Source organism: Centroberyx gerrardi, chromosome 19 (genome assembly GCF_048128805.1).
Source record: "Centroberyx gerrardi isolate f3 chromosome 19, fCenGer3.hap1.cur.20231027, whole genome shotgun sequence".
In the NCBI taxonomy this organism is placed as follows: Eukaryota; Metazoa; Chordata; class Actinopteri; order Beryciformes; family Berycidae; genus Centroberyx; species Centroberyx gerrardi.
Window position 1 is genome coordinate 25,615,227 of NC_136015.1, and position 18,255 is coordinate 25,633,481.

The 18,255-nt window shown below is 40.4% G+C and overlaps 1 pseudogene and 1 gene segment (V, D, J or C); both read right to left on the reverse strand.

The window, feature by feature from the left end:
* Positions 1-3,663: 3,663 nt before the first annotated feature.
* LOC144542834 (Ig kappa-b4 chain C region pseudogene) lies at positions 3,664-5,358 on the reverse strand (annotated as a pseudogene). The gene is made up of 3 exons (XR_013507483.1): positions 5,350-5,358; positions 4,964-5,039; positions 3,664-4,117 (listed from the first exon to the last, which is right to left on the reverse strand). The product of XR_013507483.1 is annotated as an Ig kappa-b4 chain C region pseudogene (transcript).
* An 8,067-nt stretch (positions 5,359-13,425) lies between these two features.
* On the reverse strand, positions 13,426-17,601 carry LOC144542835 (Ig kappa-b4 chain C region-like). The segment is given in 4 exon segments: positions 13,426-13,451; positions 14,663-14,995; positions 15,844-15,895; positions 17,578-17,601. Coding segments are annotated over 4 exon segments (435 nt in total).
* Positions 17,602-18,255: the final 654 nt, after the last annotated feature.

An 18,255-nucleotide genomic window follows, 5' to 3' on the forward strand; every position in this document is an offset into this window, starting at 1 on the left:
CTTAAAATCAATTCTAAAACTAATGAGTAGCTGGGGAAGAGCTTTCGATCAGATCATTCCACAACTACTGCTTTATTAAAACTTACAAATGATATTTTCTCTGCATCTAACGATAGTAAATTAACAGGTGCAATTTTCGTTGATTTGACCAAGGCTTTTGATCTGGTCAATCACTACCTTCTTTTAGATAAACTTTACTCTGTTGGTCTGTCACGTAATGCTTTACTTTGGTTCAATTCCTATCTTCATAACAGAAAACAATGTGTTGTCATACAAGGAAGCAAATCTGATACATTAGTACAACAACGAGGCGTGCCTCAAGGCTCAACTCTTGGTCCACTTCTTTTTTCCATTTTTATTAATGACCTCCCCTCGATTTGTTCTGAATGTTGTTCAGCTTTATGCGGACGATACGGTAATATACACATCTAAAACTAATTTAATACAGATTGACTCAGCTTTGCAGTCTGATTTTAATATCCTACAACACTGGCTTGCAGTTAATAAATTACTACTCAATAAATCTAAATCTCACACTATGAATTTTGGTACTCGTCAAAACATTAAATCCAAATCTAAAGCTTATTCATGTGTTATTGCCTGTCTTGATGGTACGCCACTGCAAAGAATTGAACACACTAAATACCTGGGCCTATTGCTAGACTCAGAGCTCTCATTTAAATGTCATATTAATTATATTGTGAAGAAAATGAACTTCGGTATTGGTGTTCTTTACCATGCCAGAAACTGCTTTTCATTTACTATTAGAAAGAACTCATTTTACCAATCTTAGATTATGCTGATGTTGTACATCAGGCTGCATCCCAAACTAATCTTCTTCCTCTCAATATAGTTTATAATAGACTATGCAGATTTGTTCTTGGCTGTCCTTTCATAACTCATCATTGTACAATGTATGAAACTCTTAATTTGCCCTCTCCCATCATAAGAAGACAGCGACATTGGCTGCAGTTTATTTTTAAATGTATACATTTCAATTACCCTCACTATTTAAAACAGTTTATGGCACCCTTCTCCTCTGATTATCAATTGAGACACTCTATACAGCTCTTTTTTTCTGTTCCTGCAGTCTCTAAGTCAATAGCTAAGAAAGCCTTTATGTTTAAAGCTCCCTCTGATTGGAATAATCTACCTGTAAATATTCTGTCCATATCATCTTTCCACCTGTTCAAAAATACCCTGTCTTCTTATTATGGGATCAGTTGTACTTGTCCATAATAACATCTCTATAATTATGTTGTATAACTTTATTACTTAATGCTATCACTGACATTAATACTTTAATACTTTTCTATAATCTATGAATGAATGATCCATTTTTCATGCTCTGCTTGAAGTATGATCTCCTGATTTTGTATGTCTTATTATTTGATATTTATTGGTTGTTTTTTTTTTTTTTTGGGGGGGGGGGGGGGGGGGGGTTGTTGTTAAATGTTTTGTCTGTTTATATTGTGTTTTTGTCATTTAGGACCCCCTTGAAAACGAGATGGTACATCTCAAGGGGTTATTCCTAATGAAGTATTTCCATAAATAAGAGAGGCTAAGATTGGGGTGATGTGTTCTGTTCTTCTTGTACAAGTTAAAAGCCTGGCTGCTGCATTTTGGACTAATTGTAAATGTAAAAGGTTTTTCTTATTGAGGGTGGAGTATAAAGAAATGCAGTAATCTTGGCGGGAAAAAATAAAAACGTGGATAACTGGGAGCTTCATTTAGAGCACAGTCGTCTTTTGGTTTAAGCCAGGTCCGCATCAGGAGGTCTACATTTTGTGAAGTGATTAAATCACTGCAGATAAAAGATTTGTTGTTCAAGGATCTCACATTCTGTAACATTAACTTGATAGCACCATTTTTGGAAGCAACTGCAGTTGTGTTTTGGAGGGGGATACTGATCAGATTAGCTGGATTTACAGACCTGAAACCTGGCCTCAACATAGTGCTGGTATGTCTAACCCTACTAATGAACACTAGGATATGAATGGGATGGGATAGGGGTTCAGGGTCAACATCATTAGGGGGTGGATAACTACTGTCTCTTATCCTGCCATTTTGATGTGGTTCATAGTGTCTCTACCAGTTTTCCTTCTGAAGTTAAAACAGCCCACCTCCCACCTCAACAACCTGAAAGTTCCCCCAAATGAAGAGGACAGTTCCAGTGAAGAAGCCCAATCAGACCCATTAAAAGCACAACAACATCTAGCAAAGTAAGCTGTCCTGACAAAGGCAGGAGATCCTATCCATGTTGTCATCATTGTCTCTAAAGCACAGTGAGCATGTCAGAAACCTGGGTGTTATTATGGACGCCAATCTTAACTTCCAGCATCACATCACCAATATTACCAAGACAGCCTTTTACCATTTAAAAAACATTTCCAAACTTAGGAGCTTCCTGTCCCAGTCTGACTCTGAAAAACTGGTCCATGCATTTATTTCCAGCAGATTAGATTACTGTAATGCCCTTTTTGCAGGACTTCCCAAAAAGACAGTAGGTAGGCTCCAGCTCATCCAGACTGCTGCAGCCAGAGTGCTAACTGGGACTAGGAAAATAGAACACATTACTCCTGTACTGAGAACACTTCACTGGCTCCCGGTACAGTATACAATTGATTTCAAAGTATTACTGCTTGTTTACAAGGCCCTAAATGGTTTCGCTCCTAAATACATTTCCGACCTGCTCACTGGCATGCGCACGCAGCGACCGGCAGTGAGAGTTTGGCGTCCTCGTGTTGGTGTTTTATACTTGTTTTGAAGGTTTTATGTGTCCTTCCCAACCACTCAGCTGTTCCATCTCCATCCTGTCAAACCAAGACTGGGAAGCCTGGGAAGACTGGTTCAGTACAAACACAAACACACACTAGACTTGTTGTGATTCATTCAGCCTCAGAAAACTGAACAACATTCTGTTAGTGATCATTTTTCCTTTTAATTTTTAAGGAAGTCTTCTAGCTTTTACTTGGAAAGGGGGACAAGCCAAGGGTGTCCGTTGTCATCCTTTTTATTTGCCTCAGTGTTTGAGCCCTTTGCACAGACAGAAGGATGACATGTAAATATTTCAGGGGTCAAAACTTAAGTTCGCACTCATGTTATATCCCTCTATGCTGACGATATCCTGCTTTTTATTTCTACTCCTGAAAATGCTCTTACTACTTTTGTGGATTTATTACAAAGATTCAGCATATTTTCTGGATACACTATAAACTTGACACAGGCAGAGGATTTACCAATAGGACACTTTAGTAATGAGGGATCATTGGGTTAAAACATTGGATTATCTATCTACGTGTAACCATAGAGAGAAATTTCCAAACAATACATTAGAGCAATTTTACTCCATTCATGCAAAGAGTGATAAGAAATGGAAATGAAAATTGCCTCCTTTCATCCTAACATCCACACCTAGCTCCTGCCTATCTTTAGGATATCACAGGTAAACATAATCACTTTCATGTTTCTGTCACAGAGTTAATGCATAATATAATAATAATATCCATGGAAACACAGCTGAGTTGGTAAACAGATCTTTATTGTCTTAACATATCAAGAATCATATCTGCGAGCAGGAAAACATTACTTTTTTACTTTTTAAAGATGTAATAAGTCTGGTGAGAGAGAGAGAAAGAGAGAAAGAGAGACAGAGAAAGAGAGAGAGAGAGAGAGAGAGAGAGAGAGAGAGAGAGAGAGAGAGAGAGAGAGACTACAGTGCTGAGTGCAGACTGAGAGCAGTAGCAGAGTAAAACCAGTAGCAGAAGTCCCAGTGAGTCAGGTTAGGACTGGGAACACTGGTCTCTCCTCAGTGTCTCCGAGAGCGGAGACTGGGAGCCCTGGGTGGCCTCACAGGTCACAGAGCCCACCTTCCTCCACCGGTCTGCAGGGAGCCTCAGGGTGCTGCTCCAGCTGTAGCGGCCGTCCTTCTCCGGCACCCCGGGGCTCCTGCTCTCCTCCCAGCTGCTGCTGCTGCTGCTGCTGCTGCCGTCCACCTTCCAGGCCAGCCTCCAGTCTGAGGGGAAGCCCTTGTTGGCCAGGCACATGAGCGTGGCCTTCCCCTGCTGCAGCTCCACGCTGGAGGGGGGCAGCACCGTCAGGGTGGGACGGACATCACCTAGGAGACACCGATCAGCTTAGAGGACAGGAAGGCTGCGGCTGTCAATCAATCACCGGGCGGTTTGACACCTTTACTGTGTGAGAGTGGATTTTCCCCTTTAAGGACTTTCTGTCAGATGCTTTTTATGCTCCACCAGTCACTCACTAACACATTGTTTCACTTCCCTTTAAGAAGCCTCTCATGCATATCAGCACAGAAAGAGTCCTCATATGACCACGAATATATCAAACTACATAATAAAAGGAGTACAGATTTGGATACATTTTAAAATTTCTTTTCTAAATCAGCAAACATTTCTAACTGTATTTTAAATTAAACTAGAAACTGGAAAAATTGCAAACAAATTGGATTACAAATACATTTTTAAATAGGATTTTTTTCTTGAGGTTTGTTGAAACATAACTCTGTGTTTCTGTAAAGTATAAACCAAAAAAAAACATGACCATAAAATTAGAAAATGTCGAAATAGCTTTTGAAACCGTACGCCTACTTGAAGCGACAAAATAAGACATTTGTCTACATTTTCAAATAATCACAAGTTGTTAACAATCATTTAAGTGAAAATTGAAGATTAAAAAGCAATTTTGGAAATGTTTTTCATTCATCTTTTCTAAAGGTCAAGTTGTTGACTTTTCAGAGTATGTCTACAATGTGTAAAAAAAAAGTGTAGTCAAGCAGCTGTAAGTTAGACTCCATGGTTAAGGAGAGAAACAGAGAAAAGAAAGCTAACTGTAAGTGATGTAAGTCAACACACTGGATATTTATATCTACTTCTAAAATTCAGACACAGGAATAAAAGCCTTAATAAATAATATGATGTTTAAAATTTGTGCAGAAACTTACTTCCAACATCCAGTCTGGTTCCTCCACCAAAAGTGTACCACAGTGATACAAACTCATTGAGCCGCCGTACAAAAACCTCTCACTCTAGAGAGACACGGCTCTCTCACTTTGTCAGACAAAACTAAAACTACAAGCCCTCAAGAAGCAACTTTATATTAATCGTTAGGAATACATACTTTCTCCTCTTGCCCAAGATTTATAATTATTAGATTGGCCATTTGGATTCATTTAATTAAATTGTTTGTTCATTGGTGAAAGGAATTTCTCATTTAAAAAATACACATCAACATAGAAAATGAAATACATAGTTTCCTAAATTACACTGAATATGTAACACATTAAAATGTAGCTCATGGATTACGAAAAACATGAGATAGGTTACTTACTTCCAACATCCAGTCTGGTTCCTCCACCAAAAGTGTTCCACAGTGATACAAACTCATTGAGCCGCCGTACAAAAACCTCTCACTCTAGAGAGACACGGCTCTCTCACTTTGACAACAACAAACTCACCAAAATTAGTCTCAGTTTGTAAAATCTTGCTAGTTGACATAATAACTAGAAAAAATATCAAACTATGCCACAAATTTCCAACATTTGTCACTTTTGGTTTATATATTTTTACATTTATTATTTCATTTGTAAACTTAAAAAAAGACAGAAACATTTGTTAAAAAGGACCTTTTTTAATATATCCAGCCAAGACTAGCTTAGATCAATTATTTGTCAAGAGTTTGTTAAATTGATTGATCCATTTAGAAACAGCATCATCAGAGTAATCCAAGTCCCTGTTGGAGTCAGTCAGAGCATTTCCATAGAGAGCCACTTTGCATCAGCAGCACCATGCTCCAGTGCTCTGGGAGAGTTTATAGTCCTGAGAGTTGAACACTGGATGACTGACAGCTGTCCTTCATGACAACAGAAGCCACAGAAATCCTCCTCATCAAAACATGACTTTGATCTCCATCCTCATCTGGACTCTCCTCTGCTGCTGCTTCACAGGTAAAGTCCAGAGAATCAAACTCCTCTCCTCTATGAACATCCGTCCCTCTGAAATGAAGCGGAGAAAACCATGACGGTGGTTTATGTTTTTGTCTCTGTATCCTCAGAGTCCAGAGGCCAGGTCACAGTGACTCAGCCTGGAGCAGTGAGGTCTGCTCCGGGAGGCTCCGTCACCATCAGCTGTCGAACCAGTCCCAAGGTTTATAATTCGGGCAGCACCCATCTTTTATCCTGGTACCAACAGAGAGATGGAGAAGCTCCTAAACTCCTCATTTACTATGCTAATCAGAGAGTATCAGGGATTCCAGCTCGTTTTACAGGCAGTGGATCAGGGACTGACTTCACTCTGACCATCAGTGGAGTCCAGGCTGAAGATGCAGCAGTTTACTACTGTCAGAGTTTCCACATTATCAACAGTCAAGCTCTGTTCACACAGTGATAAAGCGTCGTACAAAAACCTCCCTCAGTCAGACTGAACTGACTGCTGCAGCTGGAAGCTACTGCAGGAACTGATACAGACACACACACACACACACACACACACACACACACACACACACACACACACACAACATCCCAACAGGGAACAACTCACCCTGTTTCTGTGGAAATTAGTTTCTGATATGAAATGTTATTGTCTTTTTACTATTATGCAGAGGTGGAAAGTAACTAAGTATATTTACTCAAGTACTGTACTTAAGTACAATTTTGAGGTTCTGGCACTTTACTTGAGTATTTCCATTTTGTGAGACTTTCTACTTTTTCCTCCACTACATTTATCTGACGGCTGTAGTTATTAGTTATATATAGTTATATCTATTAACTATATGTATAGATATATAGTTATAGTTATATATAGTTATGTAACTTATACTTTGCAGAATAAGGTTTTACATGCAAACATATGATAAGCTTATAGAATATGTTGCATTGTTAGAGTTTAAACTCCCCAACAGTCCGTGGCGGCCGGCCCATTGGAGCGCAGTGGGCGGCGCATCAGTTGATTGACAGGCAAAAAATATATATATTATATATATATGTGAAGAGTTTTCCTATAATAATGAAATCGGCAATGAGGAAATATGACTTAATTTCTCTATATGAAACTAAGAGTGAATTTATAATTTAGACTAATATGTAGTAGTAGTTTGTATTATCATTCATGTTTTGTCAATCAATGAGGTGAGGTGATCTGGATCCTTGGAGTAACAGTATGAAATATTTTCAGTAAGTAATTCAAATCTATAACTGCATAAAAATACTTTTATTTAAATTCATTACAGAAGATCAAATTTGAGCATGCAATGCAAAAATGAATTAAAATACACAAATATTAATCATAGAGCACACCTCATCAAGAATATACACAACACCATTAAATTCAAAACAAACATGTCTTTTTCTCTCTCTCAGAACACACACACACACACACACACACACACACACACACACACATAAACAGTCAAACAACTCCTCCAAGTAGAAGTTATGGACCCTGAAACATCTGATGATGAACATCTGACTGTGTATGAAAGAAACTTTGTACAAAATGGTCAAATCAAATGTATTTATAGAGCACATTTCTAATGGTGCAACCCAACATGATTTAAAGCTGCAATAAGTGACATTTTCTGACCACTAGAGGGCGACAAGAACAGCAACACATTTGTAAATAAACTCTCAGCAAAGCCACGTCTCCCTCCCTCCACTGCACTAGAGGCAAGACAATTATTATAATAAAGCACAAGAAAGGAAATATAAAATTATACAACAAATATATTTGATTCTGATTCTGTTTTTTTTTTTACCATCATATGAATACAGCATTATACCAGTCAAGCCCACCATCTATTGGATGTGGATGTGTTTACTGGATGTGTGACGATGCATTACATAATCATTACATAACTGTCTCAAACTATCACCAGTAATTGTAAACTCCTAGTCACTTTACCCTGAGACAAGCTCAGTCTCTGTGGATTTAATGGAACCACTGTTACCATTAAGAAAGCAACATAAAACATCTGTTATTTTTATATTAATATCCATGCATGGAGACACAACTGATTTTGTGGAAAAGTCTTTATCGTCTTAACATATTAAGAATAGCGGCGTTACTGTTGTTGCTGTCCAGGCACATGAGGGTGACCTTCATCAGCTTAGAGGACAGGAAGGCTGCAGCTGTCAATCAATCACCAGGCGGTTTGACACCTTTACTGTGTGAGAGTGGATTTTCCCCTTTAAGGAGTTTCTGTCAGATGGTTTTTATGCTCCACCAGTCACTCACTCACACATTGTTTTAGCCTGATATTCAGACTGAATGGCCATTTCGTTCCCACTTCATTATTGAGTCTGACATTTCCTCCTTGTTAGCCGTTTTCTGTGTGGGGGGGTTTGATTTTCCCCGAACCGATCACTAGTGACTGACGTATCCGGCCGCTCTGACGTTATTTTCAGTTACACTGATGCTGGGCGTATTTACTAACTTTACCAAGAATGTCGGTCGTTTTTGACAAAAAATATCATCTTTGTAAAGACAATATGTCGGTTAAGGAATGATTTCAACAAATATTATTCTGCCGAAACGCCAATGAAAAACCCGTTGCACGAACGGTTCAAACTTTAGTCCCGCCCACAAAGGCTCTGATTGGTCCGATCGTTTTTCCGATGGAGAAATCGCCGTTGAATAGAGCAACACCAGACTCTCTGAATCACTCGACAAATCTGAAGAGTGGGCGGGTCGCGATTCAGGAGTCGGGAACCAGGCTAACATTGTTTCACTTCCCTTTAAGAAGCCTCTCATGCATATCAGCACAGAAAGAGTCCTCATATGACCACGAATATATTAAACTACGTTGGAAATAAATTAACAAATTCAAATTAGTTTTGTTCACTCACTGTGAAAAAAACCCCAAACTGATTGAAATCATCTAAACTTTCAATTTATGTCCCAAATTTACAAGATGAAAAACTTTTTGTTTGAGTTTGTGTTCGTTTGTAAAAATGTAGCTTATATAAATGCTTAGTCAAGAGTTTGTTAAATTGATCGATCCATTTAGAAACAGCATCATCAGAGTAATCCAAGTCCCTGTTGGAGTCAGTCAGAGCATTTCCATAGAGAGCCACTTTGCATCAGCAGCACCATGCTCCAGTGCTCTGGGAGAGTTTATAGTCCTGAGAGTTGAACACTGGATGACTGACAGCTGTCCTTCATGACAACAGAAGCCACAGAAATCCTCCTCATCAAAACATGACTTTGATCTCCATCCTCATCTGGACTCTCCTCTGCTGCTGCTTCACAGGTAAAGTCCAGAGAATCAAACTCCTCTCCTCTATGAACATCCGTCCCTCTGAAATGAAGCGGAGAAAACCATGACGGTGGTTTATGTTTTTGTCTCTGTATCCTCAGAGTCCAGAGGCCAGGTCACAGTGACTCAGCCTGGAGCAGTGAGGTCTGCTCCGGGAGGCTCCGTCACCATCAGCTGTCGAACCAGTCCCAAGGTTTATTTTAGTAGCTACCACCGTTTAGCCTGGTACCAACAGAGAGATGGAGAAACTCCTAAACTTCTCATTTACTATGCTAATCTGAGAGCATCAGGGATTCCAGATCGTTTTACAGGCAGTGGATCAGGGACTGACTTCACTCTGACCATCAGTGGAGTCCAGGCTGAAGATGCAGCAGTTTACTACTGTCAGAGTTTCCACATTATCAACAGTCAAGCTCTGTTCACACAGTGATAAAGCGTCGTACAAAAACCTCCCTCAGTCAGACTGAACTGACTGCTGCAGCTGGAAGCTACTGCAGGAACTGATACAGTTCACTGAGGACACACACACACACACACACACACACACACACGCACACACACACACACACACACACACACACACACACACACACACACACACACACAATTGAGAATTCATGATGTTGTTCATGGTGTCTCTACCAGTTTTCCTTCTGAAGTTAAAACAGCCCACCTCCTACCTCAACAACCTGAAAGTTCCCCCAAATGAAGAGGACAGTTCCAGTGAAGAAGCCCAATCAGACCCATTAAAAGCACAACAACATCTAGCAAAGTAAGCTGTAAGCTCTCACCATCATGCAGTCTGGCTTTAGAACCGGCTATGGGTGTCTCTGCAACACTTAAAGTGTTAAACGACATCATATGTGCCATCGACAGCAAAGAGTACTGTGTGGCTGTATTTATTGACCTGGCAAAGGCTTTTGATTCTGTGGACCACTGTATCCTGCTTGACAGGCTCAAGGACATAGGATTCACAGAGGAATGTCTGGCATGGTTCAACAGCTACTTCTCTGCTCGTGTACAGTCTGTGAGAGCTGAGGGTTTCCTGTCTGACACACTGTCCCTGTCCATGGGTGTCCCTCAGGGGTCCATTCTAGGTCCAACCCTATTCAAGATCTACATAAATAATGTTGCTCATGCTGCCGGCAGATCTCACATCCACCTGTATGCTGACGACACCATTTTGTACACATCCAGCCCCTCCCTGAACACTGCCCTGACTTCCCTGCAGCACAGCTTCAACAGTATCCAATACGCCTTCTCCAACCTTCACCTTCTCCTAAATACTAAAAAAACAAAATGCATGGTCTTCAACCGGAACCTACCCCAAGTCGCCTGCCCCCTCAAAATCTCCTCCCTGGATGGGTCAGAACTTGAATTCATCAACTCCTATAAATACCTGGGTATCTGGCTCGACAGTTCACTCTCCTTTCAAACTCACATCAACACGCTGCTCTCCAAAGTCAGAGCAAGAATTGGTTTCCTGTACCGTAATAAAGCATCTTTCACCCATTCTGCAAAGCACACCTTGGTTAAGATGACCATTCTCCCAATCCTGGATTATGGCGACTTAATCTACAGGATTGCCCCCAAAAACCTTCTCAATAAACTGGACGTCATCTACCACACTGCCATCCGCTTTGTCACCGGTTGCTTTTGACTTTTGGTCCATAGTACATAGATTTTTGTTGTTGTATATACTGTATATATTGTGATGTCTTAAATTTGTCTAATGTTGTTATGTACTTGCTGTATTTATGTGTTAATGTCTTGCACCGTCTTGCCTTCTGTTTCTGCCTCTTGGCCAGGTCGTCATTGTAAATGAGAATTGGTTCTCAATTGACTTATCTGGTTAAATAAAGGTGAAGTCTTTTTCTTGAAGGAAGGGAATAGTTGGGTGAACACATGTATCTATTGTACAGACACTGAGTCAGGCCAGAAGAGGGGAATGTGGTGTCAGACTGTAGAAGGAAACCTTGGCATCAGAAAACAAGGCAACAGTAAACATGTCGTCCCACATGAATTACGAAGTCCCCACCTCGGCCAATCACCTTGTTTTGAGCTGTAATTGTTCTTTTGCCCTTGGGTCAATCAATGTGCTTTTGAATGCTGGAGTGCAGCAGATAGATGCATTAGTTTCCCAAGTTTGATCAAAATCATATCAGTGATATCTGCAATTTTGTGTGGGACACATGGATGAGTGAACAAACCAGGTAATGTGTTCCCCCTTCAGCTGATCAGTGTAATTTTGAAAATGTGAGAATGCAGTGGTCAGATGCATCATTCCCCCAAATTTCCCCCAAAAAGCAAAATCCATCAAGTAAACAAACATTGTAATGCCCTCCTTACTCCAGCACAATTGGAAAAATTCCAGAATGTTTTAATGAGACGCATCATTCCTTTAAATTTCCTGAAATTCTGATCAGCAGCGTCTGAAATATTGTGCGTGACGTACAATTAAACCAAGTTTATAGTGCCCCCCTGAGGCTGACCAATGTAGTTATGGAAATGCTGGAATGGAGCAATAACATGCATCATCAACTGAGGTTTCATCAAAAACCAATCAGTGGCATCTGAGATATTGTGCATGATGGACGGACGGTCAAATGTACCGTCCTTAGTCCTTCCTCCAATTTCATTTTGGGGAACCATAAAGCCAAGCCACTGGATTTAAAGACTAACTCCAAAAACAGGGAAACTCCTGAAGACATGGGAAACTCATTTGAAAGCAGTTTTTAAATCAGTTGCTGACAAAATAAAAACAAATACAACCCATTAAGATAAACAATGAAGATGGCAGGTTTTAATTTAAAAAGGGATTGTAGAAGAATCATATAGTCAAAATCAAGAGGAATAGGTAAAAACAAATTAAAAGCCTGTGTGTAATAAATAGTGTTTCTATCCTGATGGGAGTGTGGGAGTGGTCTCTTCTAGGATGACAACGCTCTGACACTTTATTAAGACCTTCTAATAATCTCATGTACATGAGGATCATTTAAATAGTCAATGCTCCCAGCACTGAGGGGGAAACACCATGATATGCTCAGGACAGCTACAGTTCACTGACTCTGTGTGTGTGTGTGTGTGTGTGTGTGTGTGTGTGTTTGCATATCAGTCCTGCCTCTCTGCTCTCCACCCGTTAAGAGGCCAGTGTTGATCAGTGGCTGTCCAGGCCTTTCAGAGCCACTGACACGCCGGCAGCACAATGATGATGTCACAGATTCTACTGCTGGGCACCCTGGGGCTCCTTGTTCAGGGTGAGACTCTCTTCTGAAAACTTTGCTTCAGGATGCAACCAGGTTTACCAGAATGATGTTCTGCTATGATGGAGAAACACTGAAACAACCAGCATTTACCTTCTTCCATCTATTCTCCATGTTAAAGAAATTATACTCTTCTGTTTTGATATTGATCATCTTTCTCCAAGCTGTATTTGTCTCAATAACCCTTCTCCTCTTTTTCATATTTTATAGATTCATCAGAAGAAATCATTGTGACTCAGTCTCCTGAATCTCAGTCTGTTGTTCCAGGACAGACTGTCTCTATCAGATGTAAAACCAGTACAAGTGTTAGTAACTACCTCCACTGGTACCTTCAGAAACCTGGAGAAACTATTAAACTCCTGATTCATACTGCTACAACCCGTCAGTCTGGGGTTTCAGATCGTTTTAGTGGGAGTGGATCTGGGACTGACTACACTCTGACCATCAGTGGAGTCCAGACTGAAGATACAGGAGTTTACTACTGTCAGCAGGGTGGTTACCGCTGGTCGTTCACACAGTGATACAACGTCGTACAAAAACCTCCCTCAGCTGGAGAGGAACTGATCTGACTCAACAGCTGCAGAGAAACTAAAACAACAATGGTTTGTCCAAAAAGACAGTTTATAATAGGATATAATAATTATGTTTTCATCATGAAAACATTCTTTTTAATGTTGTTTTAATGATTATGTTGATGAAACAGGGTTTGAAACAGGATCACTGTTACAGAGAATCTAAAGTCAGAGTTAAACACATTTTAAGTATAGAATTTCAACTGTCATAAAGCAAGATCTTTTAATCCAGATTATGAAATATTGATACTTTATTTGAAATTTTAGAGGATTTTCATTATTTAACTATGTTCAACTTCAAACATACTGAGTATTTTTCAGACAAACTCAACAATCTCAAACTCTGCAGAATTACAAAAATATAAGATCACAAAAGATCATTTAATGCATAGTTTTAATCTGATGTAATTTCCAGTGAACCAAAATGCAATTAATTTGACATTATTTATGAAGTAGATATGTATTTTATTGGCTGTGTTTCTAAGCATATCCATCCATCTCTGTTGGTCTTTGACCTCTCCATGCAGACCTCCAACCTGTTGAAAGTCAATTTTACAACCATTCAGCTGTTCCTTCCTCAGCCTCTTAAAACAAGACTGGGAAGACTGGGAAGACTGGTTCAGTGCAAACACAAACACACACTAGACTTGTTGTGATTTATTCAGCCTCAGAAAACTGAACGACATTCTGTTAATGACAATTTTTCCTTTTAATTTTTAAGGAAGTCTTCTAGCTTTTACTTAGAAAGGGGGACATGCCAAGGGTGTCTGTTGTCATCCTTTTTATTTGCCTCAGTGCTTGAGCCCTTTGCAGAGACAGAAGGATGACATGTAAATATTTCATGTTATATCCCTCTATGCTGACGATATCCTGCTTTTTACTTACTTACTTTACTCCTGAAAATGCTCTTACTACTTTTGTAGATTTATTACAAAGATTCAGCATATTTTCTGGATACACTATAAACTTGACACAGGCAGAGGCTTTACCAATAGGACACTTTAGTAATGAGGGATCATTTGGTTAAAACATTGGATTATCTATCTACGTGTAACCACAGAGAGAAATTTCCAAACAATACATGAGAGCAATTTTACTCCAGTCATGCAAAAAGTGATAAGAAATGGAAATGAAAATTGCCTCCTTTCATCCTAACATCCACACCTAGCTCCTGCCCATCTTTAGGATATCACAGGTAAACGTAATCACTTTCATGTTTCTGTCACAGAGTTAATGAATAATATAATAATAATATCCATGGAAACACAGCTGAGTTGGTAAACAGATCTTTATTGTCTTAACATATCAAGAATCATATCTGCAAGCAGGAAAACATTACTTTTTTAATTTTTGAAGTTGAAATGAGTCTGGTGAGAGAGAGAGAAAGAGAAAGAGAGGGAGGGAGAGAGAGAGAGAGAGAGAGAGAGAGAGAGAGGAGAGAGAGAGAGAGAGAGAGAGAGAGAGAGAGAGAGAGAGACTACAGTGCTGAGTGCAGACTGAGAGCAGTAGCAGAGTAAAACCAGTAGCAGAAGTCCCAGTGAGTCAGGTCAGGACTGGGAACACTGGGGACTGGGTCTCTCCTCAGTGTCTCCGAGAGCGGAGACTGGGAGCCCTGGGTGGCCTCACAGGTCACAGAGCCCACCTTCCTCCACCGGTCCGCAGGGAGCCTCAGGGTGCTGCTCCAGCTGTAGCGGCCGTCCTTCTCCAGCACCCCGGGGCTCCTGCTCTCCTCCCAGCTGCTGCTGCTGCTGCTGCTGCCGTCCACCTTCCAGGCCAGCCTCCAGTCTGAGGGGAAGCCCTTGTTGGCCAGGCACATGAGCGTGGCCTTCCCCTGCTGCAGCTCCACGCTGGAGGGGGGCAGCACCGTCAGGGTGGGACGGACATCACCTAGGAGACACCGATCAGCTTAGAGGACAGGAAGGCTGCGGCTGTCAATCAATCACCGGGCGGTTTGACACCTTTACTGTGTGAGAGTCCATTTTCCCCTTTAAGGACTTTCTGTCAGATGCTTTTTATGCTCCACCAGTCACTCACTCACACATTGTTTCACTTCCCTTTAAGAAGCCTCTCATGCATATCAGCACAGAAAGAGTGCTCATATGACCACGAATATATCAAACTACATAATAAAACAGATTTGGATACATTTTAAAATTTCTTTTCTAAATCAGCAAACATTTCTAACTGTATTTTAAATTAAATTGTAAACTGGAAAAATTGCAAACAAATTGGATTACAAATACATTTTTAAATAGGATTTTTTTCTTGAGGTTTGTTGAAACATAACTCTGTGTTTCTGTAAAGTATAAAACCCAAAAAAACATGAGCATAAAATTAGAAATTGTCGAAATAGCTTTTGAAACCGTACGCCTACTTGAAGCGACAAAACAAGACATTTGTCCACATTTTCAAATATTCACAAGTTGTCAACAATCATTTAAGTGAAAATTGAAGATTAAAAAGCAATTTTGGAAAGTAGTAATGTTTTTCATTCATCTTTTCTAAAGATCAAGTTGTTGACTTTTCACAGTATGTCTACAATGTGTAAAAACAAAAGTGTAGTCAAGCAGCTGTAAGTTAGACTCCATGGTTAAGGAGAGAAACAGAGAAAAGAAAGCTTACTGTAAGTGATGTAAGTCAACACACTGGATATTTATATCTACTTCTAAAATTCAGACACAGGAATAAAAGCCTTAATAAATAATATGATGTTTAAAATTAGTGCAGAAACTTACTTCCAACATCCAGTCTGGTTCCTCCACCAAAAGTCCACCACAGTGATACAAACTCATTGAGCCGCCGTACAAAAACCTCTCACTCTAGAGAGACACGGCTCTCTCACTTTGACAACAACAAACTCACCAAAATCAGGCTGGATTTGTAAAACCTAGCTAGCTCATGTAATAACTAGCTAAATTATCACAAATAGCACAACATTCCTACCTTAATCACTTTTGGTTTATATATTTTTACATTTATTATTTTATTAGTAAACTTAAAAAAGACAGAAACATTTGTTAAAAAGGGCCTTTTTTAATATATCCAGCCAAGATTAGCTTAGATCAATTCTTAGTCAAGAGTTTGTTAAATTGATTGATCCATTTAGAAACAGCATCATCAGAGTAATCCAAGTCCCTGTTGGAGTCAGTCAGAGCATTTCCATAGAGAGCCACTTTGCATCAGCAGCACCATGCTCCAGTGCTCTGGGAGAGTTTATAGTCCTGAGAGTTGAACACTGGATGACTGACAGCTGTCCTTCATGACAACAGAAGCCACAGAAATCCTCCTCATCAAAACATGATTTTGATCTCCATCCTCATCTGGACTCTCCTCTGCTGCTGCTTCACAGGTAAAGTCCAGAGAATCAAACTCCTCTTCTCTATGAACATCCGTCCCTCTGAAATGAAGCGGAGAAAACGATGACGGTGGTTTATGTTTTTGTCTCTGTATCCTCAGAGTCCAGAGGCCAGGTCACAGTGACTCAGCCTGGAGCAGTGAGCTCTGCTCCGGGAGGCTCCGTCACCATCAGCTGTCGAACAAGTCCCAAGGTTTTTAATTCGGGCAGCACCCATGTTTTATCCTGGTACCAACAGAGAGATGGAGAAACTCCTAAACTCCTCATTTACTGGGCTAATCGGCGAGCATCAGGGATTCCAGGTCGTTTTACAGGCAGTGGATCAGGGACTGACTTCACTCTGACCATCAGTGGAGTCCAGGCTGAAGATGCAGCAGTTTACTACTGTCAGAGTTTCCACATTATCAACAGTCAAGCTCTGTTCACACAGTGATAAAGCGTCGTACAAAAACCTCCCTCAGTCAGACTGAACTGACTGCTGCAGCTGGAAGCTACTGCAGGAACTGATACAGTTCACTGAGGACACACACACACACACACACACACACACACACACACACACACACACACACACACACACACACACACACACACACACTGTCTCTACCAGTTTGCCTTCTGAAGTTAAAACAGCCCACCTCCCACCTCAACAACCTGAAAGTTCCCCCAAATGAAGAGGACAGTTCCAGTGAAGAAGCCCAATCAGACCCATTAAAAGCACAACAACATCTAGCAAAGTAAGCTGTCCTGATGCCGACCCCCAAACCACTGCTGAATGATCCAAACAGCTTATCCACGCTGGTCCTGGAATATCTGGACTGTCAGGATCCAAACAGATCAGGAGGATCATTCAGTCAACTGGATCAGGAAGCCTTATTTAGATAGAGGAAAGTCAAGAGAGTCTTTTTCTTGAAGGAAGGGAATAGTTGGGTGAACACATGTATCTGTTGTACACATACAGTCGATCACAATATTCTTCTAAATCGCCTTGTGAACTACATTGGTATCCGAGGCCCTGCACTTTCATGATTTAAGTTTTATCTTTTCGATAGAATGCAGAATGTATCTGACCACAGCATCATCTCTGAATGCTCCAATGTGAACTTTGGTGTACCACAAGGTTCAGTTCTAGACCCATTGCTATTCTCTATTCACATGCTATGATATAAATGTTCACTGTTATGCTGACAAAACTCAAATCTATAATGACTGCAATCAATCCTTTGGCGAACCGGGAGCCAATGACGCCAGAACAGGGGAAATGTGGTCTCTCTTTTTGGTACCAGTGAGAAGTCTTGCTGCAGTGTTCTGGACCTGCTGTAGGCGGGACAGGGAAGACTGACTGATACCAGAATACAAGGAGTTACAATAGTTGAAGCGACAGGAAATGAATGCATGTAAAACTATTTCTAGGTCGTGAAAAGAAAGGAAGGACTTGACTTTGGAAATGGTTCTGACATTAAACTTCTTGATACTAAATGCCAACAAAAGATAGGTTAGTTGTAACAAAAAGATCTCGAGTCACTTTAAATTTGCGGGAGTCCCAAAGCTGAAAGCCTTGGCATTACATTTGATCCAATTCTCTCATTTGACTCACACATCAGAGATATCACAGGGATAGCCTTGATAGCCAATGAAATTCTTGTACATGCATTTGTTTCCTCGAGACCTGATTACTGTCATGTCTTTCTGGTCTGCCAAACTCCAGTGTTAAAACCCTTCTAGTTGTACAAAATGCTGCAACTACAATATTAACTAAAACTAGAGAATTCAATCACATTACACCCATTGC